Source organism: Panthera tigris, chromosome D1 (genome assembly GCF_018350195.1).
Source record: "Panthera tigris isolate Pti1 chromosome D1, P.tigris_Pti1_mat1.1, whole genome shotgun sequence".
In the NCBI taxonomy this organism is placed as follows: domain Eukaryota; kingdom Metazoa; phylum Chordata; class Mammalia; order Carnivora; family Felidae; genus Panthera; species Panthera tigris.
In genome coordinates this window covers 113,606,845-113,628,757 of record NC_056669.1, presented here as the reverse complement: position 1 = coordinate 113,628,757, position 21,913 = coordinate 113,606,845, and the positions used below count along the sequence as shown (strand labels likewise).

Sequence of the window (21,913 nt, the reverse complement as noted above, 5' to 3'; positions counted from 1 at the left end):
CCTTTTGCATCGCCACAACTTTCTTGGAGTCCTTTGATTTTTCTGGAGTTCCCAGTTGCCTTTTTTTCCCCATTGCACTATTTGTCATAAACTGTGTGTGTGTGTGTGTGTGTGTGTGTGTGTGTGTGTGTGTGTGTAGAGGGAGAGAAAGAGAGGGAAAGGGAAAGGGGTGGAGGTGGGGAGGGAGACAGATTGATCATCCATTCTACCTAGTTTTCTTTTTTTCTTGGTAACCTCATTCTGGGAGCCCTTTGTCCTTCTTCAAACTGCTGTGTTTTTCTAAAAAAGCCACCTTCAGGGGGTTTCCCAGGACACCCCCTGGATGGGATCTGCTGCTTCCTTCTGGACTACCACCTCATTTTGTCAAGTCACTTCCTAGGAAAAGTTACGTGGAAGAGAAGCATTTCTAAGTCCCAGAACTGAAATTATCTTCTCTGTGCACACATGTCCCCACAGGGAGTCCTTTGCCCCAAGCACTTGGGAGATTTGGTTCCATTAGCTCCTGACCTCAGTGGACAGAGCAAAGATGCCAGTCTGATTCACCTGCCTTTTTCCTTGCCTCCATTTATATCAAAGCTCCTGAAAAGTGTTAGTCTTGTTGAACCCACATCTTTTCTCTTTATCTCTTGACCCTGCTACCCTACTGAAGTGACCTGAATGGTGGCAAGCCAATGGTCCTCTCTCAGTCCTTAGTTAGCCAGCAGCATTTGACACAGTGGAACGTTCTCCTCTATTCTTCTTTTCACTCTGCTTATGAAATTCCACATTTGTCCTTATTTTCCTACACACCATCCATTTTCCCCCAGTCTGTTTTGCTGGCTCTTCCTCATCCGGGAGTACCCCAGGGTCACTCTGGGTGATCCCATCCATTCCCATGTGCTGAGACCCTTCAGCATGGTCTCATCTTTATCATCCTTGTACTTCCAACCCGTGTGTCCTTGTATTTAAAGCATGTCTCTTGTAAACAACACACAATTAGGTCTTAGACTTCCTTTTCCCTCTGACAATCTTTTTAAATTTTTTATGGTTTGATTTCAATCTGCCATCTTTCTATTTATCCCGTTTGTTCTTTGTACACTCGTTCCTCTTTTTCTGTCTTATTTTGCATCAGCCAGGTGTTTTTTAAAAAAAATTTATTTCACTTTCTTTACTGTATTAATGTTTTTGCTACACTGCTTTCCCCTTGTTATCTCTTTAGGGGTTCCTCTAGAGCAGCTGTTCCCAGAGTCTTAGGCCAGGGCCCCCCTTGGGGAAATCCCTACAAGTGTCTATTTTGTTTTTTTATTGAAGGATATTTTTGCTGGGTATAGAATTCTAGGATTTCTTCCTGCACTGAGGAGGTGGTATGCCACTGCCTCCTGGTCATACTCTTCCTGGAGAGAAGTCAGGCACTATTGGCACTCCCCCAGTGAAGTGCATCTTTTTCTCTGGCTAGTTTTTTAAGATTTTCTCACTTTCTTTCAATTGTATCAGGTTAGCAGTGATATGCCATGGTGCGGTTTTCTACGTTTCTGCCCTGCTTTTGGTTCAGTGAGCCTCAGGGATCTGTGGGCTGATGTATGTAATACATTTAGGAGAAAATCATGGCCATTATCTCTTAAAACATGTCTTTTGCTTTGTTCTCTCTTTCTCTCCTCTTTTTCTGGGACTCCTATTACAGTTATGTTAGACTTTTTGGAATTGTCACATGGGTCTCTGATGTGCTGTTACGTTTGTTTGTCTGTTTTTCATTCTTTTGCTTTCTGTATTTCAGTTTGGGCAGTTTCTATTGACCTGTTATAGAGTTCACTAATCCTTTTGTGTGTGTCTGCTCTGCTGTTAAGCCCATCCAATGGATTTTTTTTTTGGTCTTTCCTTTTCTGTAATAAAAAAACATATTTATGAGGGAAGAAGAGGGAGAGGACAGAGAAAAGGTGTATATATTTATAATGTTATTTTAAAGTCCTTTTCTGAAAATTTTAATATGTGGATTAGCTATGGCCTGCTTCTTTTGGTTATTTTTTCTCTTGAGAGTAGGGTCACATTTTCCCACTCCTTTGTGTCTGGCGTCATTTTTATTGTATGCTGGATATTGTTTATTTAAAAAAAAAAAAGAACAGTTCAACTGCACCAGGTAAGGTTTTTCCAGAATGGGCGCATCCCTCCCTGTCAGGCATTTAGGGTGGGGCCGGTCAGTTTGATCTACGCGGGACTTCAGCTGGGTCAGGACCGAGTGGCCACTTCAGTGAGTTTCTGTTCAGTGCTAAGTATGTTGAGTCTGCGGGGCCTTTCGCTGTGGCGTGTCCGTCCCCACCGGGCCTTGGGCCTTAGGAACATCGGTCCACTCTCAGCTCCTCTTGGCTCATGTCTTGTCTCTGTGCTCAGTCGCGCCGCACTGCTCACGCTGTGGTGCTGCGTTCCGCTGTCCCTTCCCCCCGAAGGCTAGTCTTGACTTCCCAGAGCTCCTTCCTCACATCTCATCCTTTCTGCAGGCTTCTTGTTTTACAGATGTAGCAGCTTACTAAATCTGAGCGAGTCATTGCGCTAATCAGGAAGAGAACTTCTGAACACCTGTTTCCACCAGGTCGGTTCTGTCTCTCTGTCCTGGACTCCCTCTGGCAACGTGTAGTTGGCTGTTTCCCGAACTGAGGAGGCCTGCACGGTGGCACGGCTCCTCCCGTGTGGGAAGTGGGTCTCTCTGGCGGGGGTGGGGGGATCCCCTGCTCAGAGTGTGGGATGTCGGGGCGGGGGAGGTGCGCACGGGCAGGGACTGGCCATCAGGCCTGTCGGAACAAGAAGACTTGCTCGGGGCAGCCTCCTGGCCCCTAGAGTGCTGGATTTTGTCCCAGGCTGTCTGTCCTTCTTGGCATGGAGAGGGGCGTGCCAACCTGGGCTGCTCCCGTCTCTACACCCTCAATAAGTGCCACATCTGTCTTTGCAGCCCTGCCCTCAGGCCTGCCGCGTGCTCCCTGGCTGACACTGACACCTGGAGCTTCCCTTGGGTCTCCTGGAGACCGGCAGGCCCAGTCCTTGTCCTGTCCCTCATTACCTGCTCCCTGACTGACCCCCTGTGGAGACCCCCTGGCTCTGCCCAGGGTTAGTCCCCCTCCACACACACAGCTGAGCCTCTTTATGGGCGCAATCCCAGGCTGCCTCTGGGAGGGGAAGGGGTCAAGTATAGGGTGCTTCAGGTGGCGGGCGTGTGTGCGTGGGGGCGGGTCTCATTCCATCTTTACACAGGTGGAGAGGGTATTAGGATACCCCAAGTTTGATGGAGCCACTGAAGCCCCCGCCCCAGGAGAGGAGGGAGAGCCAAGCTTCCAAGCCAGGTCCTTGCCTATGGTAGGGCTGCACAGAGGCAGAGATGGCCCGCTGTACCTGCGAAGGGCCTTTGGGCCCCAGAAGAGCCCCCTGTGATGCAAGGAGCTCTCGAATGACCAGGGAGGCAGGAAGAGGCAGACGGGGTGGGTATGGAGCCGGCCTCTCCCCTCCCCCATGTCCCTTTCCTCCCTGGGGTCAAGGGTGACAGGAGGAGGGGCTCCTATGCATCCTGCAGAGGGGGTGGCAGGCCCCCACGTGGTGTTTGGGTGCTGTGGGTGGGGAGGGTGGGGAGCTTGGCAGAGGGGCCCAGCGGCTGCAGCGGGTGTGAAATATTTCAGGGCTTAATTAATTTAATTTGAGAGGTTCCTTTTCAGAGCGTGAACAGTTGTCTCCCAAGAGACGCGCGCCACCGCCTCCCCCCTGGCGCCTGGTGGGCGAAGGAAACGGCGGGATCTATATTGAGACTGAGCCTGCTGGGGCCAGTGTCCCCTTCCTCCCTGTCCCCTCTCTGGGCGCCCCCCCCCCTCCGTTGGGTCCTCCTTCCCAGCCTGGGAGGAGCATGCGTGGGTGTGAACCAGGAGCCGGCCGCGTGACGGTGGGGCGTGGGGGTGTCGCCGGCCTGCGGGGCCTCCACGGAGCCCAGAAACGTGGGTGCACGGGGCTTATGGATCCGCCGTGCAAGCTGAGGGTGGGGATCCGCACCTCCCCGCCCCCAAAGTGAAGGAAGAAGGGTTTGGGGAGCACGGAGCCCCAGGAGGAGGCCGGGAGAACCAGGGTGCCAGCCTAGCACCCCTTCTCCCCCTCCCCCAGCGCTGGGGCAAGGGCCTGCAGGAGGGGAAAGGAGGTCGGGTCTGGTGGGCACGGGCGCGGGAGGAACGCAGGCCCAGACGATGCTTCGGGCAACAAGGCGCTTTGAAGTCTGGGCAACTTCAAAGCGGCCGCCCCCCACCCCCACATCAGTAGTCAGTCGGAGTCTGTGAGCCCAGGGCGGCCGGGGGGTGGGGCTCCGGCTCACAGCCGGCCTTTCTGCAGAGGTGCTGTGCGTCTGAAGCGAATCCGCTGGGTCTGTGTGTCCCACGTGGGCAGGGGTGCTCCTGGAACCTGGGAGCCAAAGGCGCCCACCGGGCGCCCCCCCCGCCAAGGGCGCACAATCAATCCTCCGCCAGCGGCGGCCACCGCAGAGCCCCCTCGGAAGCCAGACGTGAGCACTGGCGGCCCTGGGTCCCGGCCCGGGAGAGCAGAGAGGAGAGGGCGATGCTGAGGGCTCGGGGTGGGTGGGGCGGGCAGCCTCCCAAACGGCTTCCTCGTCGCCCATCTGGTGTCTGGGCGCCTGGTCAGGGTGCGGGGTAAGAGCTCAGTGGGCTGCTGGATGGTGGGGCCTGTGCCCATTTATTCATCAGAATAGACACCAGGCCTGGGGCCTGACCCCAAGCCCCTCACCCCCAAGGAGCTGGAGGCAGGGGGGAGTGGACGGCAAGCAGCTGGAGGCCCCGCCCAGTGTCCTCTTGTGGCAGGCCCCTGGGTGGAGGGGCTGGGCCTCAGCACGGCCTACACCGCCGCCGTCTTTCACCAGAGCCTAGTGGGGAACAACCTGGACTGTCTTCCAGTTCCTGCTGTGAAGAGAGGCACGGGGTGGGGGTGGGGGGGGCGCCTGGGTGGCTCAGTCGGTTGAGCGACCGACTTCGGCTCAGGTCATGATCTCGCGGTTCGTGAGTTCGAGCCCCGCGTCAGGTTCTGTGCTGAGGACTCAGAGCCCGGAGCCTGCTTCGGATTCTGTGTCTCCCCCTCTCTCTGCCCCTCCCCTGCTCATACTCAGTTTCCATCTCTCGGTAATGAATAAACATTAAAAAAAAGGGGGCACAGGGGGAGGTGCCGCCAGGACCTGCAGGGTTTCCAGGCTGGGGACCCCCAGTGGGGCCTACGCAGTGAAGCCCTCCCACCTGAGTCCAGAGGGACCTTGCATTCTCCCTGGCCATGGGTCTCAAACCCTCCGTCGGGATCCACGCCCACTGGTCTGTGAGTGCACAGTGAGCCCCTGGCAGTCCTGGCCTCCCGGAGGCTCTCCCCAGCTACAGCTTGCCACCAGGTGGGTGCCCTTCCAGGAAGGGGGGGGCCTCCACAGCATCCCCTCACCCTTTGGAGGGGGTGTTCTAGCCACGGAGGGCTGGTCCCTCGGCCCTATGCGCCCCGAGTGTCCTGGTGCCGGGGTCCTGGGGCGCGCCTCCTGGGGTTGCCGCAGGTGCCCGAGGTGGGTCAGACGTGTGTATGTGCTCCACTTGGTGTCCTGGGCTCACAGGTTACTGCCATGCCACGGCCCCCAGAACGAGGGCAGCCAGGCTCGGGAAGGAGCAGGGGTGTGGTCAGAGGAGGTGCCCAGGGAGTGCTGACCACCGGCTTCCCAGGGCACCCTGGCTCTGGTGTCACCCAGCTGTGTAGCCCTGAGCAAGTCCCCCGAGCCGGAGGGCTGCGGGGAGGGGGGTGGGGCTGCACTGGTCCCCGTCCACGGTGCTGAAAGGACCCCCCTCCCCACTGTGGCGGGAACCTGAACTCATTCCCTTCAGCGTCTTTGGGCTTCCGCCCCACCCAGCTGACTCCCTGAGCCTGTTCAAAGGGGGTGCTGGGGCTGGGGCTTGTGCCTGACCCAGCTGGGGAAGCACTGCCCCCAGGCCCAGGCATGGGCAGGCTTCACCCTGACCCCTTGGGCAGTGGCAGGAGAATGGGCCCCCTGCTGTGAGGACCGAGGTTCAAGTGGAAAATACTTAGGAGTCTCCTTCCTGACCAGCGGCATGGCTGGAGCGGGCGGCCACCTCCAGGCGTGGCCATCCCCCCAGAGTCCAACCTGCCCCAGGGCCTTAGCCAGGGCTCAAGTGACTGAGGCTGCGGTTCACAGGGTGCCTCCTCCCAGGGCTGTGCCTGACGCAGGCAGGGCAGTGGGGAGAGCCTCTTACGGAGGAGGCAGGACCAGACCCCCTCCCGCAAATCCTGTCCTTAACACCTTCAGGCTGATGCTGGGTCAGGAGGCCCTGTGAGCTTTGATGCTGTAGCAGCTGCCCGCTCTGGCCAGGCACAGTGGCTTGCTGAGCGTGTGTGTGCGTGCGTGCGTGCATGTGTGTGTGTGGGGGGGGGGGGCGGGCCGGGAGAGAAGCTCCCGTTATAGTGAGGGCCCTGGACACACGTGCTTAGCCGAGGTCGCAGTCGAATGAATAGGAAGCTTTCTGAGATGCACTGGGAGGTTTACGATGGCGGAAAGGTCCAAGAAATACGTACGTGAGCAGAAGAGGCGCAGTGTCTGTCCCTGGGGCCGACGGAGCAGCGTATCCCCGTCTCAGTTGTGGGGGCCGGAGGCCTGAGGGCTGTGGGGGGGGCCCATTCCAGTCCCCTTCCCCGCTTCTGGCCGCTTGCTGGCCACCCCGTGTCTGCTTTCATGTCTGTGTGGCATGCTTGCTGTGCCCCTCTGTCGCAAGAGTGCTTGTCATTGGCTTCAGGGGCCACTCTGGAGGATCATCATTCTCACGATGAGATCTAGAGTTGGCCTCTGCAAGAGCTCTTTTTCCAAATGAGGTCACGTTCGTGGGTTCCAAGGAATAGGACCCGGACTGAGCCAGGCTAGCAGAGGGTCTCTAGCCTGGAGACCCCATCGGGTGCGGAGAGAGGCACAGCCTGGTGTGCCCCTCCTCCGGTGACCGAGTCTCCAGGAGAGCTCCATGCTGTCCAGAAGGGTCCGGGTGGGAGGGGCTGTGTTCCCCACTTCCACAGGTGAGGTGAGGAAACTCAGGCTGGGGCGCCTGTCTGGGAGCACCCGCCAGGCCGTCCGTGAGGCCATGCACCTGACTCCAGGAGGCTGCTTCCCGCGTGTGTCCAGATCATACCGGACGCCAGACCTCGACCCTGGTGGTTGGAGGGCGGAGCGTGTTTGTGACCTGCTGTTACCTAACAAGGGACCCCCAAACTTGGTGGCTTGAGACAGCAAACGCTCTCTCGTGGTTCCTGAGGGTCAGGGGTCCAGGGGCAGCTGAGCCAGGCCGCTGTGCTCAGGAATCTCACGAGGTTGCGGGTGAGGGCCAGGCTGCGTTGGCTGGAGGCCTCTGTTCTTTGCCTCAAGACAAGGCAGTGGGCTCCTCAGCGCAGGGACCCTGGGGAGTGGACGCCAGAAGGAAGCTGTAGCTGTCACCTCTCCTTGAAGGACGCAGGGTTCTTTTCTGCCACCGTTCATTGGCCACACGGGCCAGCGTGGTGCAGTGTGGGAGGGGCCGCAGGGCTGGGAGGCTGGCTTCCAGCAAGCGGGGCCTGTGCCTCCTTCCTCATGGCCTCTGCACACGAGCTGCTCCCGGGAGCTGGGGGAGGGGCCTCTGCAGCCCCCAAACCAGCTCTATTCTGGGCTCAGCTCAGTGCTCAGCTTCTTTGGGAAGCCCCCCGGCCGGCTGGTTCTGCGGCCCACTGCCTCTGGCTGCGTGCCCCAGGCATGGCTGACCGCACCGAGCTCCCATCTGGGACCCTTGGCCTATGGAGAACGCCATGCCTGGCCTCTGCCCCTTTGGTTCTGCCTCCAGATCCAGGCATGTGGGTCCTGGCCTTGGCGTGGGGTGGTTGTATGTGTGGGGACAGTGGCCAGGGCAGGAACACGAGGCTGCTGGGGGCAGCTGAGACCACCTGTGATGTCCAGAGCTTCCCCCAGCGAGGCGGTGTGCGTCTGCCCTGCCTGCCGTGGGCGGCTTGGGGGAGGGGGCTGGCTCAGGGCCACCAGCCCTGCTGACTCATTTTTCCAACAGCCAGTGTGGTGCCACCTCCCTGCCTCCTCCAAGGAGAGCCCAGGCAGGAGGGGTGACAGGGCTGTCCACCCCCAGGAAGGCAGGCGTGTCTGCTGTGCCGGGCTCCCTCACACCCCCGCGAGCAGAGCCCCAGAGTGAGGCATGTTGAGGTGGCAGAAAATGGGTCACTCTTAGCTATGCTTTGCGGCCCCAGGGGAGCTGGCTGCATGGTCCCAGAGGTGCAGCGGCTAGTGATGGTCTCAGGTGTTAGTGACCCTCGGGTGGCCCTGTGAGCACTGGTGGCCGGACACTGGTCTCTCCCGAGACGCAGATGGGAACCCCACGGGGTTGGACAGGCGCTGTGCCTGGGTCAGCAGAAGCTTCCTGCCCCCGCTCCCCCCCATGAGCCTCCCTCCCCAGAACCCACGGCAGGAGCTGCTGTCCCTTGTCCCCCGTGCCCAGGGACCCACTGACCCAGCACAGGCCCCCAGAGTGAGCACACTGCGGGTTCCGTGGGCAGGCAGCGGCTTGGTCAGCACCGCGGACAGTGGCCTTCCTCTTCAGGGCCAGGTTCCAGATTTCAGAGAGCCACCCTCCTCCCCAGAGGGACTGCTGTGTCCTGCTCCTCGGCCCACGTGCTCTCCTCCACAGGCTTTTCCGGAGCTCAGCTGCCCCCACCCTCTCCCTGAACTCTCACCTTCCTCCCGGGTCTTCAGGCTGCTAGACACCAAGAAGGGCCTTCTGGCAAATTCCTGAGGCAGGACCGCGGCCTGTGGCTAAGGGGGGCACAGGGGCTCCGTGGGCGCCCACGGAGCCCCTGCAGACGGTGTGGGGGTGGGGAGTGCCCAAATCTCCACCACGTTCAGAGAAGCCCCAGCCCCAAGGGGCTCCACTCCCCAGGGGTGGGCGCCCGTGGTGATGGCAGGATCTAGACGTGGTGACTGGAATGAGAAGCGGCTGAGGCAGTCATTTCTGCCTTTGCTTGTGGCCCCGTGCGCATCGCTTCACGGGGCTCTGCAGGCAGGGTCGGTGGCGTTTCCAGGTGCCTGCAGAGCCCTCGGGACTCACCTGGCCCCGGCCCGCAGCCAGTCGGCAGTGCGGGGGGTGCAGGCGTGGCAGATCATGCCACGGGGCCTGTGCTGCATGTGCACATGCCTCTCGTGCTCCGGGTTCCTCTCTGCGCAGGGCCCTCCACCCTGGCACGTGGCGGACACGCAGAGAGGGCGGCCAGTGGGTGCCTGCCGTGGCGCTGGCGGTTAATGACCTCACGTGGCTCCGCGGGGAGACTTCGAGGTCGGTCTGCCGTCGTCACCTGACTCCTCTCAGGCTCCCCCACGGGGGACGGGACAGGGGCCTGCCAGGGAGGGGAGGATGCACAGAGGCAGGGGGTTGGAGGGATTGGGCCACCGTGCTCTTCTGCCCGTCCAGGGGCTCAGGCAGGGGGGCAGCGCACGGGGACATCAGAGATGGACCTCACACGGGAATGTTACCAGAAGGAGTCAGGCCTCTGTTTGGTCCCCGCCTCCCTGCGGCAGCCACGCAGGGTGGCTGCAAAAGGGTGCTCAGCTCAGGACGCCGTGGAGCCAGCCCGGGGAGCGCTGGACCTGGCGGCCGCAGGTGGAGGAATGGGGGCAGGGTGCTTGTGTGACGTGTTCCCGAGCACTTGGAGGAGGCCAGGCCGTGGGGCCCCAGTGCCTGGAGGGAGAGGAGTGGACGGCCAAGGGCTTCAGGGACGGTTCTTGGCCCCGTTAAGGAAGGACAGACCGGATGGGCCCCAGGGGTGCTGAGCTGCATGTCCGCGGGGCCTGCAGGGCTCGAAGCGGGTAGTGGATGGAGTGACCGGCACTCCTGAGGGTCAGGCTCAGGGCAGCAGGCTGTGGCCAGGCCACCCTGAGACATCGAGAGGCAGGCCTGGGGCCACGTCAGACCAGGGCTCTCCCCAGGTGGGCGCCTTTGGCCCTTGTGGGGGAAATGGCACTGGAGGCTGGAAAGCGTGGGGGGCTCATCGAAAGCCCCACCTGTCCGCGTAGGGAGGGCCGCCCCCAGGCTGCCCCACCGCCCATCAGCCCTGACCGCCCTCCCTGGCGACGGGGCTGGCGCTTGGGGCACAGAGGGTTCCCCTCCCTCCCGGATGCAGCACCGTCACTTGCTCCCCGACCTCCGCCCAAACCGAAGGGCAGCGTCTGGGCAGTGATGTCCGGGTCCTCCTCTGGGGGCTCCCGGGGCTCGGGGCACTCCAGCATGGTTTTATTCCCAAGGACCATGGCCACGAAGAGAAGGGAGGGCAAGGTCAAGCCCCAGGAGCCAGAGGGTGAGGCATCTGCTCAGGACTGCCCCCGGCCCTCCAAGGCCCCATAGGCCACCTCCGTGCCGGGGCCCCGGAGGGTCTGGCCCTTGCCAGCCCCGCCTGTCTGCTCCCCACGGCTCTGGGGCTGCCCTGGCCCCCTCACGGCCACTCGGGGCCCAGCACACGCAGGGCCAGCCTCCTTCCCCCTCCAGACCGCCGCAGCAGGTGTGAGGGCCGGTCAGAGCCACCAGGGCAGGAGGGCCGGGCACTGCCTGCAGAGAGCTGCTGAGCCCACCCTGGAGAGCACAGCCAGTCCAGCAGCTCCCCGCCCACCCGCTCTCTGGCCCCCTCTGGGCCCCAGGGGCCCCAATAGCTGAGTGAGAGTGCAGGAGTGCACCCCTGGAGCCCTGTCCCCAGCCCGGCACGGGGAGGGCCCCACACTGTCTGGGGCCCTGGGCCCTGCGTGCAGGCTCTGCTCTCAGATGGCGGCCTACAGGCCTCTGGACTCTCCTGGCCAGGCTTGGGGCCCCCGGGGGTGGGCACCCCCGTTAAGGCACAGGTGTGTTTGTGCCCAAGTCTGGGGTGCAGTGGGGAGCCAGTGGGTGGGACAGCCCTGGGGGGCTCGGGGCTCTTCCTTGGCCTTTCGCCTGAGCCCTCCCCGGGATGCCCCTGGGGCTCCTTGATGCCTGGAGTCTTCCTGCAGCGCAGACACAGGCGGTCCAGCACCCTCAAGCGCCCGCCGCCTGCGCGGGACCATGTCCGCGGCCCCGGCGATCATTTGTGACGCGGCAGACTTTGCCTGCGTTGGTGTGCGCCCATGTTTGCTGCAAACACAATCGTACATCACAGTGGGGAGCTCTGCCTGCGCAGCTGCAGGGTTGGGGAATTAGTCTGATTGCAGGCTTCCCTGCAGACGCTGTCCTCCCACCATCCCGAGCCTGCTTAGGAGGGCTCCCCGGTGCACACTCTCCACTCTCTGCCTCCGGGGAAATGGCAGGCCTGCTGGGAACCCAGACACCCCACCCCAGAGGCCCCCAGTCTAGGTCACCTCCCAGGGTGGCAGGGAAGCTTCACTAAGGAGGGGCACCTCCACGCTGGGTTTTGAGGGGTGTGTAGGAGTCTGCGGGCCTGAAGACTTTCTCGGCGGGGGTAGCAAGTGGAAGAAGACGAAGGCGGGGAGGGAGCTGCCAGAGTCCCAGGTCACTGCCCAGCGCAACCCCCCGCACCTGGCCATGCCTCCTGGCTGGCCCCGCCCCACAGGCCCATGAGCTGCTGTTGGGGGCTGGGCCCGTGGCGTGGGGCTTGTCTGGCATCCATTGTCCTCCGGGCCCTTCATCCCTTGGCCTTTCTGTGCAGCTGTGCAGCGGCTGGCGATGGGACCGCCGCGTTTCCTTGTGTACGAAGTGGGAGTCCCTCTTCTCACACAGCGCCCGGCACGGGGCACTCGCCAGGATGGCTGTTCTGGTCACGGCGGTGGCACCGGCTGGGTCGTGTCCTGCTCCTGCCGTCGGCTGGCGTGTTTGTCAAGCGCCCTGTCACTTTGACACCCGTTTGTTTTCCTTTTCTCGAAGCAGGAAGATGTTTTTCCCCCGCACGTCTGTGATTCCCTCCTTCTAAGGACGCGCGTGCACCGGTGTGTGCGGTGTGTGCGCGTGTGTCCTCGTGTGGGCCCCGCCCATCGGCCCAAGCGCGTCGTCCCTGCTGTGCCGTCCAGCTGTGTTGCGTTTTCAAGTCTGCTGGGTACCCTGGTGGCTGAGCCAGAAGCACTTCACTCCTTCCCGCTTGAGGACACCTGTCCCTGCCTGGTCTTTGCTGCGCGAACAGTCTGGCAGAGCTGGCCCCAGGTCACACCGTCCGGTCTCGGGAGTGCTCTCCCAGATGCGGCGATGGCTGTCTGCCCTGTGGGGGTCGCGTGTCTGGACCACGGGTGTCTCTTCGTGGGAGGCGTCTGTCCTGAGCCTGTGGGGGTCGCAGGAGCCTGTCCACTTTGGGGTGGTGGCCTTTGCTGCCTGTTTCCCCAGGTCCCCTTGGCCCTTCAGCCTTGTTCTGGGGGCTTGCCAGGCAGAGTCCTGCTTCGAACTCTGGCTTGTGCCTGCTGTCTGGAGATAGGACGGGCGGTGGGGCCGGTTCTGTCCTGGAGGCCGTGAGCCCCCTGGCCTCCAGCCATGGGTTACAGATGGGTGACAGCAACGCACCTGCTGTCTCCTCTTCCTGCTGTGCACTCCCTGCCCCTCCCGCAGACCCGGAATCACAGGGCCCAGGGCCAGAGCAAAGGCAGCCCCAAGAGGCCCCAGGGGTCTGCAGCCCTTCCTGGGGTGGGAGCCGGGGGCCTCAGCGGCCTCAGCGGCCTCAGCGGCCTCAGCGGCCATGTAGCCGAGCCCAGGAGCTCATTTGTCTTCGCTGAGCATGGGAGCTCTGGCCCACGGGCCCCACCCAAGAAGGTGCCCTCCCAGAGCTCCCTGTGCACCCGAGAGGCTGTGGCTGGCAGGCCCGCCCATCCTGACTCAAGGGGAGAGTGAGAAGCTGGGCCTGGAGGGTCAGGGGTGACCACGCTCCACGGGAGGACACGGAGGCCATGCAGAGTTACAGATGTGCGGTCCATTAAGGGACCGTGTTTTCCATCATATGGCGAGGGATCCATTTCTCATAAAGTTGAAGGGCTCTTGCAAGTTGGTAAGAATCTCCCCTACCTAGGCCCCGCGTAGAAGTGGGGGAAGAGCACACCAAGCAGCTGGTGAGCACGAGGAGTTCAAAGTCACGGCCGAAGCAGCAGCAACGGGGCCTGCGTCACCCCGAACATGGGGCAGGCATGTGCTCCGGGCCCTGACTTTGACCAGGTCTGGGTGAAGCAGCGCGGGCATCCCTCAATCCCCGTAGGAGGGGCACCCCCCGCAGAGCACAAGTCAGGGTCGGGCTGCGATGCTAAGGCCAAGGGTCCTGCCCCCTTGTCCCCAAATGCATCACGATAACCTTCACACGCCTGTCTGAGAATGACAGTCACCTTGGAGGATGTCACAGTTGGGGGTCCAGGCTCAGGAACGGACAGGTGGGGATGTCCTGGTCCCAAGGCCACAGCAGGGTCCAGCCAGAGGTTAGGACGGCAGCTGGCCGTGGCTGGGCTGCAGCAGGGGTGAGGCTGCTGGTGGCCCTGGTGGCCTGTCCCAGCCAGGGAGGGGAAGGGGATGCCTGGCTGTGGCCACATGACAAGGGAGCAGCAACCAGGACTGTGAGCCCTAGAAGCATGGTCATGAGAGCAGAGGTGGATTCTGTCCTGTGGGGAACCCAGGACGGGGGGGCATGGGCATGGCAGGCTGAGGTGGTGCTGCCCAGGGAGTGGCCTTAGGCCCGTCCTGCTGTCCCCGAGACACCAGTGAGCTGGACACTGTTGTGTGGGGAGGGGTGGCCCTGAACCCGAGGGCACCCTGGCTCCCCTGCTGGAGGTGCCTGGGCAGTGGCCGAAGGCCTGGGGCGGGGGCTCTCGCTGTTATGGCCTCCAGGGCATGGGGGAGGGGTCCAGGAGGTCAGAGGGCTGGTCCCTGGGAGGGGGACATGGTGTGGGGCAGGGCTGCTGCTCCAAGACAGAGCTGCTCTGGGCAGTGACCAAGGGGCATGGGAGGGCGGGCAGTGGCTGTGGGTGTCCGGCTTGAGGCATACTTAGCAGAGAGAGGTGGGGGACAGGAACCAGACCCTGAGTGAGGGGCCTGTGTGGGGAGTGGGTGGGGTCCCTACCGATTGGGGCCCTGGATGGGGTCTGAGGGGGCTTCTGTACCCCACAGGCCTCGTGAAGCTGGGGATTCACTGTGTCACATGCCAGAAGGTGGCCATCAAAATTGTCAACCGGGAGAAGCTCAGCGAGTCTGTGTTGATGAAGGTGAGCTCGGGCGGGGGGCCTAAGGGGGCCCTTTGGGGGGCCTGGGGGGACAGCCTGGCGGCGGGTCCCCGTGGTGAGGGTCCCATGGGTGGGGTTACAGAGAAGCCAGCCCAGGTGGGTCCCACTCGCTCCTGCTGGAGCCCAGGGCGGGCAGCTCCTGGCTACAGAGCAGCCTCCCTGTGCTGGCGTCCGGTGACCACGGCCACCACCTTGCACCTGGCTTCCCTCCTCAGCCCTGCCCGCCCTTTCTCCTCGCCTCAGCCAGGGGCCCAGGAGGGACAGGCCGCATCCTGGGGCACAGTCCGGGTGCCGTACCAACCTGCTGGGATAGCTGGCTGGGCCTCAGTTTCCCCAGTTAGACCCAGGAGGAGGCCTCTTCCTCTGAGGAAGTGACAGTTCCCCAGGGACCACAACAGCTCCTCCTGCTTCCCACCCCCCTCCCTCCCCCCATCCCGGGAGCCCGTCCTGTGGTGGAATCTGGACCCCTTTTGGGACCGGACCGGGCCCCGCACGGACTGGTGCTTGGTGGGAAGGGGTTGCCCAGGCCTCAGGTTCCCCCACCTGCCTGCTCACTGGGGGGTGTGGCACTTACACCTCTGCATGTGGGTGGCATGCTGGGGGCTCCGCATCACCGTGGCTGCCCCCTGCCCTGGGGACTGTGCCTCCCGCATTTCCCCAGACATCTCCCGAGGCGGGCATGTGTGGCCAGTATGCCAGGAGGGCAGGGAGGGACTGGGGTGGGCCCCGCTGAGGAACCCCAGGGACCAAAGGTGGGGCAGTTTTAAGAGAAGGCAGCGGTGGCTTGGACGGGTGGGGGCAGATCCCGACTTTGCCTTGGACAGCTCCTGGGACCGTGTTCAGTTGGGGACCCTGAGTTCAAGATGCACATAAGCTATCTGAACAGAGACGAGCTCAGTGGCAGGGGCCCACAAGGCCTGGCAGGGCCAGGGTGGAGGCGCGGAGGGGCGGCCCCCCTTGTGTGATGCCCCTGGGACGGGATGGGCCAGCCCACAGGGGCGGAGACCCCATCAAGGCTGGCCCTGCTCCAAAGCCTCCACCCCCCCCCATGAGCCTGACCGAGGTGTCGGGCGGGGGGCACAGCCCACTCAGATCCTACTGTCTCCCCACCAGCCAGAGACCCCCTCGAGGTCAGGGCAGCGTGGCGTCTACCTGGCCCCAGGGCTGCGTGTAGGAGGGGACAGGGTGGGTGGATGCAGGTGGCAGGGGACGCTCCCGCCCCCAGCTGGACCTCTCTCCCCGTGCAGGTGGAGCGGGAGATTGCCATCCTGAAGCTCATCGAACACCCTCACGTTCTAAAGCTGCACGATGTTTATGAAAACAAAAAATATTTGTAGGTATTGCCGGGTCTGGAGAGCTGGGGAGGGGGCAGAGGCGAGGCCGTGGGGCCCCGGGGAGGGAGCCAACTCAAGAGGGTGTCCACGGTCAGTGCTCCTGGCCCAGACCACGGCAGAGCCACCAGCTTGAACCGCCGAGGGCGCAGGGCTTCTCTGGAGGCAGGGCCTGGGGGCCGGGGTCAAGCCACAGGAACCACTTGGCCCAGTCACTGTGCCAGGGCCCCCAGGGACCCTCCCCATTCCCACTGAGGCCCCCATCTGCTCCCTTACGGGACTGGGACCCCAGGTTGGCTGACGGCTCGATGGCCACACCAGGCCCCTCACCCTCCCTGGGCACCCACCCCCGTGCTGCCGAGGTCAGAGGCCAGCGGAAATCTCACTATCTTGGGCGCTCCTGGGTTGCAAATTGGAGACTGCCCCCCCCACCTTCCCCCGGCCCCAGGTCGCCCGCCGTGTGGCCTCAATGAGCTCACCAGGGGTGTGGGCGGTGGTCACTGGGTCACTGCAAGGGGGCGCTCAGCCCTGTCAATACTGCCTGTGTGGCTGTAGGAGGGCCCCATCCTGTGATGCCCTGTCCCTCAGGGAGGGGCTCCAGTGGCACTTTTCTTGGGGGCATTCAGATTGAGTGAGGAAATGCATGCAGGGGTCCGGCCCAGGGGACCTCGAGGTCTCAACTCCAAGCCCCAAGCCCCAGGCCCGACTTTGGGCCCCCGGAAAAGACGTGGGCACCTCACGGGCCAGGCCGGCTGGCGCCAGGTGGCCATCCACAGCCCGGCCATACTGTCCTGGGCCATGGGGGTTGGGGCACGAAGCCGGACAGTGAGGGCTGCTCTGGGGGAGCAGGAAGGCTTGGGCACATGGATTGAGGATGGTCCTAGTCCCACCCCTGACAAGTTTGTCCCTCTTTGGGCCTCAGTTTCCTCATAGCTGTGGCAGCTGGAGGCCCAGTGGCATGAGTGGCCAACTCCAAGTGTTTGAGGGTAGGGTGACCAGAGTCACCCACGTGGGGGCCGGAGATGAGTCAGTATAGCTGTAGGGGCACCAGGAGGCGGGTTGTGGTCCTGGGGCCCCTGACACCAGTGAGTACGAGGAACTCTGTCTCCCTGAGACCCCTGCACGACCCGCCACCATCGGCCTGACTGGGGCCCACCTTGTGGTCGGTGTCCAGCAACATCCCGTGAGTGTGGGGGCCGGCATTGTTGGCCACCTTCACACACAACATGTAGGGGACCCATCGTGTCTCATTTATGTTGAGACACTTGCAGGGATGGACCTGGGGTGGGGGTCAGGAAGCCAGGGACGGGCCTGGGACGGCAAGGCCCAGTGGAGGCACGGCCGGGCACAGGCCCAATGACAGGGACACCATGGCCAGCAGGAGAGCGATCAGGCGGCCAGGCTGGGTCCCGCTGGGCCCAGCACCCTCCCCAAGGCAGCCCTGGGAGCATGCAGGTGAAGGAGCAGGCAGGGGACCCCTTCACCGAGGTGCTGTGTTTGGGCCTCCCACTCAGGAGCAGGGCAGGACCCCTGGGATGGCCCCTCCTGCCAGAATCCCACCTGTGCCCCCTCCCTGCCCCTTCTCTCCTCAGGCCCCCTATGCCCCCACCCCTGCTGAGCCCTCCATTCCTGCAAGACAAGCTTTTGAGACGGCCGGTTCCCTACCTCCTGGCCCTCTGCCCGTGCCCTTGGCCTCCTCCAGCAAGTCCTCGGGGGTTCCTGCGGGCATCAGTGAGGCTGAGCTTGGACACAGAGGCGGGGTGGGGTCCCTCCCCTGCAGCCACTGTCACCAGGCCAGAGACTGTACTTGCCCCCTCCAGCTGTCCCCATCCTGCCCTGCACAGGAGCCCAGAGGGCCCTTCGTCCCTGGACCCCTGCCAGCCACCTGCTCTGCAGACCAGGAAGCAGGCTAGCATAGGGGAGTGCTGGGTTGGGGACCACTGGCCTTGGGGCAGGTGCTCTGCTCTGGCCCACAGAACCAGGGAGCCCAGGCCCCTGTCAGAACCCCCTAGTGGCCCAGCCCCCAGCCCCAGCCCCAGTCAGGCCCCCAGGGCCCCCTGAGCCAGTGGGGGCAGTTACTATCCTGCTGGGGGGCCACCCTGTTTACGCTGTCTTCCAAGACCCCGTTTGAGGGCCAGCCCTGGGGGACCCCCCAGCCATACCCTGCCCCAGCCCCTTGGCCCACCCTGTTTTGGGGTCTCCCCTGTTGGCCTGGGCGCCCCGCAGGCCTAAGCGTCTGATTCATTCCCCTGCTCTGGGAGCCCAACCTGGACTGGCAGGGGAGGGCCTAGAAGGGTCACAGCCCGGCTTGCATGGGGGTCAGCGGCCACAGCGCCCCTCTTGCCTTGAGGCCCAGCGGCCCCTCAGCCAGGGGGTTGGGCGTGGCCTGCTCCCAGCTTCCCTGCATCAGAGGCCTCCCGAGGCTGCGCTGGAGGCAGGCCTGCCAGGAGGCCCATCGTGCTGAGGGTGCCGGAGGCTGGGACGAGGCAGAGGGTGGCACCGGGGCAGGCTGACCACACGGTGCACAGCCAGCTGACGCCCACCTGTCCCCTGCAGATACCTGGTGCTAGAACACGTGTCTGGTGGAGAGCTCTTCGACTACCTTGTCAAGAAGGGCAGGCTGACCCCCAAAGAGGCTCGGAAGTTCTTCCGACAGATCATCTCTGCGCTAGACTTTTGCCACAGCCACTCCATATGGTGTGTGCCCCGACCCTGCCAGATGCCCCCATCCCATCAGGTGCCCCCATCCCCCACCGGGTACCCCCCGTCTCCCACCAGGTGCCCTCCCATCCCCCCAGGTGCCCCCCACCCCACCAGGTGCCCCCCATCCCATCAGGTGCCCCCATCCCCTACCAGGTGCCCCCCACCCCACCAGGTGCCCTCCCATCCCCCAGGTACCCCCCACCCCACCAGGTGGCCCCCCATCCCACCAGGTGCCCCCATCCCATCAGGTGCCCCCCACCCCACCAGGTACCTCCCCATCTCCCACCAGGTACCCCCCGTCTCCCACCAGGTGCCCTCCCTTCCCCCAGGTGCCCCCCCACCCCACCAGATGCCCCCCATATCCCCCACCAGGTGCCCCACCCCACCAGGTGCCCCCCCATTCCCCCAGGTGCCCCCTAATCCCACCAGGTGCTCTCCACCCCACCAGGTGCCCCCCCATCCCATCAGGTGCTCCCATCCCCTACCAGATACCCTCCCCCACCAGGTGCCCCCCACCCCACCAGGTAATCCCCCGTCTCCCAACACGTATCCCCCCCCGTCTCCCACCAGGTGCCCATCCCCCCAGGTGCCCCCTAATCCCACCAGGTGCCCCCCCATCCCATCAGATGCCCCCATCCCCTACCAGGTACCCCCCTATCCCATCAGGTGCCATCCCCCACCAGGTGCCCCCCACCCCACCAGGTGCCCTCCCATCCCACCAGGTGCCCCTCCCCGCCTCCCACCAGGTGCCCCCCATCCCACCAGGTGCCCCCCACCCCACCAGGTGCCCCCCATCCCATCAGGTGCTCCCATCCCCTACCAGATACCCTCTATCCCATCAGGTGCCATCCCCCACCAGGTGCCCCCCACCCCACCAGGTGCCCTCCCATCCCACCAGGTGCCCCTCCCCGTCTCCCACCAGGTGCCCCCCATCCCACCAGGTGCCCCCACCCCACCAGGTGCCCTCCCATCCCACCAGGTGCCCCTCCTCTCCATCTCCCACCAGGTGTCCCCCATCCCACCAGGTGCCCCCCATCCCATCAGGTGCCCCCCACCCCACCAGGTACCCACACCCCCTACCCCGTCTCCCACCAGGTGCCCATCCCCCACCAGGTACCCCCTCCCCACCCTTGCACTCCCCCCACCCCGCCCCGTGCCCCTGGGGCAGACAGCACATTCTCTTTTGACCCCTTTCAGGAACATCAGGAAGCTTCTGCCAGGTGTCCACCCAAGGCTCTGGGAGCCCCTTCCTCAGCCTTTTTAGGGCTCCTGGGGCCAGGTCACCCTGGATTGAAGGGGCTCGGGATGGCCTCAGCCTAGAGCTCTTATGGTGGGGAGACCCCAGAGAGTAAGGCAGAGCCTGCCCAGGATGGGTGGGAGCATGTGGTGTGACCCCAGAGGGTCCCCGTTTCTCCATCCCAGCAGCCAGGCAGGCGACTTCTGATTGGCTGCCTGTGACATCACCAGGCTGGGCTGCCATTGGCCCCGTGCTGTGTGGGTGGGCTTTGGGGGAGGGGGAGGCAGCTACGGGACCGGTCAGCCTCATTCCCGCCTTCCTTCCCAGCCACAGGGATCTGAAGCCAGAAAACCTTCTACTGGATGAGAAGAACAACATCCGAATCGCGGATTTCGGCATGGCGTCGCTGCAGGTTGGCGACAGCCTGCTGGAGACCAGCTGCGGGTGAGCGGAGCCTCAGGGCCAGGAGGGGCCCGGGCCGCTGCCCCTGAAGGCCTGCGCTCGGGCACGGCCCCCAGCCCCGCCCCCCATACAGGCCGCCAGTGGTCTCTGCTGCGGGCCGGGGGCAGGGTGGGGGTGGGGCGGCCACAGCCCCAGGACCTCTGGCTCTGCTCCCTGATTCTGCTCCCAAGTGCCATGCAGTGAGTGACCCGCCAGGCCCAGACCCTCCTTCCGCTCTCTGGCCGCGTCCCGGAAGGCTGGTCCAGTCCCAGCGGCCACCTGTTCGCTCAGGGGCATCCCGGGCGGGCCATCTCTCTGCGGGGCCCATTCAGCAGCGCCCCAAGGTCCTTCTTCTGACTGTGCTCTCCTGGGACCCGGACGGCAGGCAGATGGCCTCGAGCGTGGCAGAGCCCAGAGGCTCCACAGCCCCTGTCTCCCCCAGAAGCACACAGTGTACCCAGCGGGGATTAGGTCGTAAGGGGGTTGTCATCAAAGTCCCCTGAGCTTCCTGCTGGGCCTGAGGGCCCCACAGTGGGGCATCTGCTGCGGGCAGAGCGTGCCTCAGGGTGTCTGTGCTGCTGTGGTCCTGGGGGCAGCCTGGAGGTCCGGGCGGGGTGGGACAGCCAGGGCAGGCAGCAGGGCCCCGGGGCCTTGGACCTCGGGCCTGACCGCCGTTTTTGCCTGTAGGTCCCCCCACTACGCCTGCCCCGAGGTGATCCGGGTAAGTGGCTGTTGCCCCCACACCCCCACCCGAGTCCCTGCCCGACCAAGGGCCTTCCCCACGTCAGCTGTGCGGACCCCCAGGCCCCGGCTGGCTCCCTCCCCGACCCTGGGTCTGGGCGAAGCCCCCCACCCCGGGCGCTCACCCTGCCAACCCCACTGCCGCCTGCAGGGGGAGAAGTATGACGGCCGCAAGGCGGACGTGTGGAGCTGCGGCGTGATCCTGTTTGCCCTGTTGGTGGTGAGCCCCCTGCCCGTCCTCCCTCCCTCCCTCCCGTGGTGCTGCCCGCCCCCCGCCTCCGCCCCGCCTGAAGTGACCCCGGTCCCTGCCGGCAGGGGGCTCTGCCCTTTGACGACGACAACCTGAGGCAGCTGTTGGAGAAGGTGAAGCGGGGTGTTTTCCACATGCCGCACTTCATCCCACCCGACTGCCAGAGCCTGCTGCGCGGCATGATCGAGGTGGACGCGGCCCGGCGCCTCACGGTGGGTCCCAGGCGTCGTGGAGGGCCCCCCCCTCCCCCACCCCGGAGCCTGCGAGATCCCTGCCCGGGGCCACCCTGTTAGGGCCGGGCTCCTGTCTCCGGAGCCTCCTCCCAGAGGGAAGGGCCGGCCCGTGCCTGAGTGTGGTATGGGGGGCTCTTGGTGCGTACGGCGTGTGTGAGAGGGAGCACAAGGGTTGGAACCGTGTGCACGTACACGTGTGCACAGCTGCGCGGGCGTGTGTGCACAAGCACAGGCGGGTACACAGGGATGCACACGTGGTTTGGGAGTGCTGGTGTGCCTGGCAGGCCGGTGCCCGCAATACAGGCCCCTGTCTCCCGGGCTGTCCAGGGCTAGGTTGGTGTGAATAGTTCCCCACCACCGCTCCCCAGGACAGCTGGGGACCAGAGAGGGTGGTGGGGGGTAAGCTCCCACTTCTGAAAGAGGCCCCCAGCTGGCCGTCTCCAGCCTCCCTGGGGCTCAGCTAGTGCCGGGATGGCAGGTCCCCAGAGCGAGGGCAGCAGGACTCCCCTGACTGTCCTCTGCAGGACAGGGGCGGCCCGTGCCCAAGGGGCCACCCTCTCCCCTCCTCCCAGCCAAGCTGTCCTGGGTGGAGTTGGGGGGAGAGCAGGGCTGGCCCCCAAGCCTCCTGCTCACACCTGCACCCAGCCCCTCCCTGTGCACCAGGAGGGCCGCCCTGGCCGCTTCCCCTGCTCTCCTCCCCTGGCCTCGGCCTGGAGCCGCCAGACCCAGGAGGCCACTCTGCTTCCCTGCTCA

General features: G+C 63.9%; 1 protein-coding gene across 10 annotated transcripts in view; it reads left to right on the top strand.

Annotated features, from left to right (window-relative positions):
• BRSK2 (BR serine/threonine kinase 2) overlaps window positions 1–21,913 on the top strand; it is a 60,781-nt gene that overhangs the window by 22,197 nt on the left and 16,671 nt on the right. For 9 of the 10 annotated variants that reach the window (XR_006208280.1, XR_006208281.1, XR_006208279.1 and 6 more), the window contains exons 2-8: window positions 14,112–14,206; window positions 15,472–15,557; window positions 18,112–18,252; window positions 19,823–19,939; window positions 20,624–20,657; window positions 20,829–20,897; window positions 20,993–21,139. Coding sequence is in view for 7 of the 10 variants with exons in the window: in XM_042958291.1 (XP_042814225.1) it covers window positions 14,112–14,206; window positions 15,472–15,557; window positions 18,112–18,252; window positions 19,823–19,939; window positions 20,624–20,657; window positions 20,829–20,897; window positions 20,993–21,139 (689 nt within the window). In the remaining 3 variants the exon portion in view is untranslated. Of the gene's footprint in view, window positions 1–14,111; window positions 14,207–15,471; window positions 15,562–18,111; window positions 18,253–19,822; window positions 19,940–20,623; window positions 20,658–20,828; window positions 20,898–20,992; window positions 21,140–21,913 lie in introns of those variants that run through there. The other variant, XM_042958292.1, reaches the window with a different exon arrangement.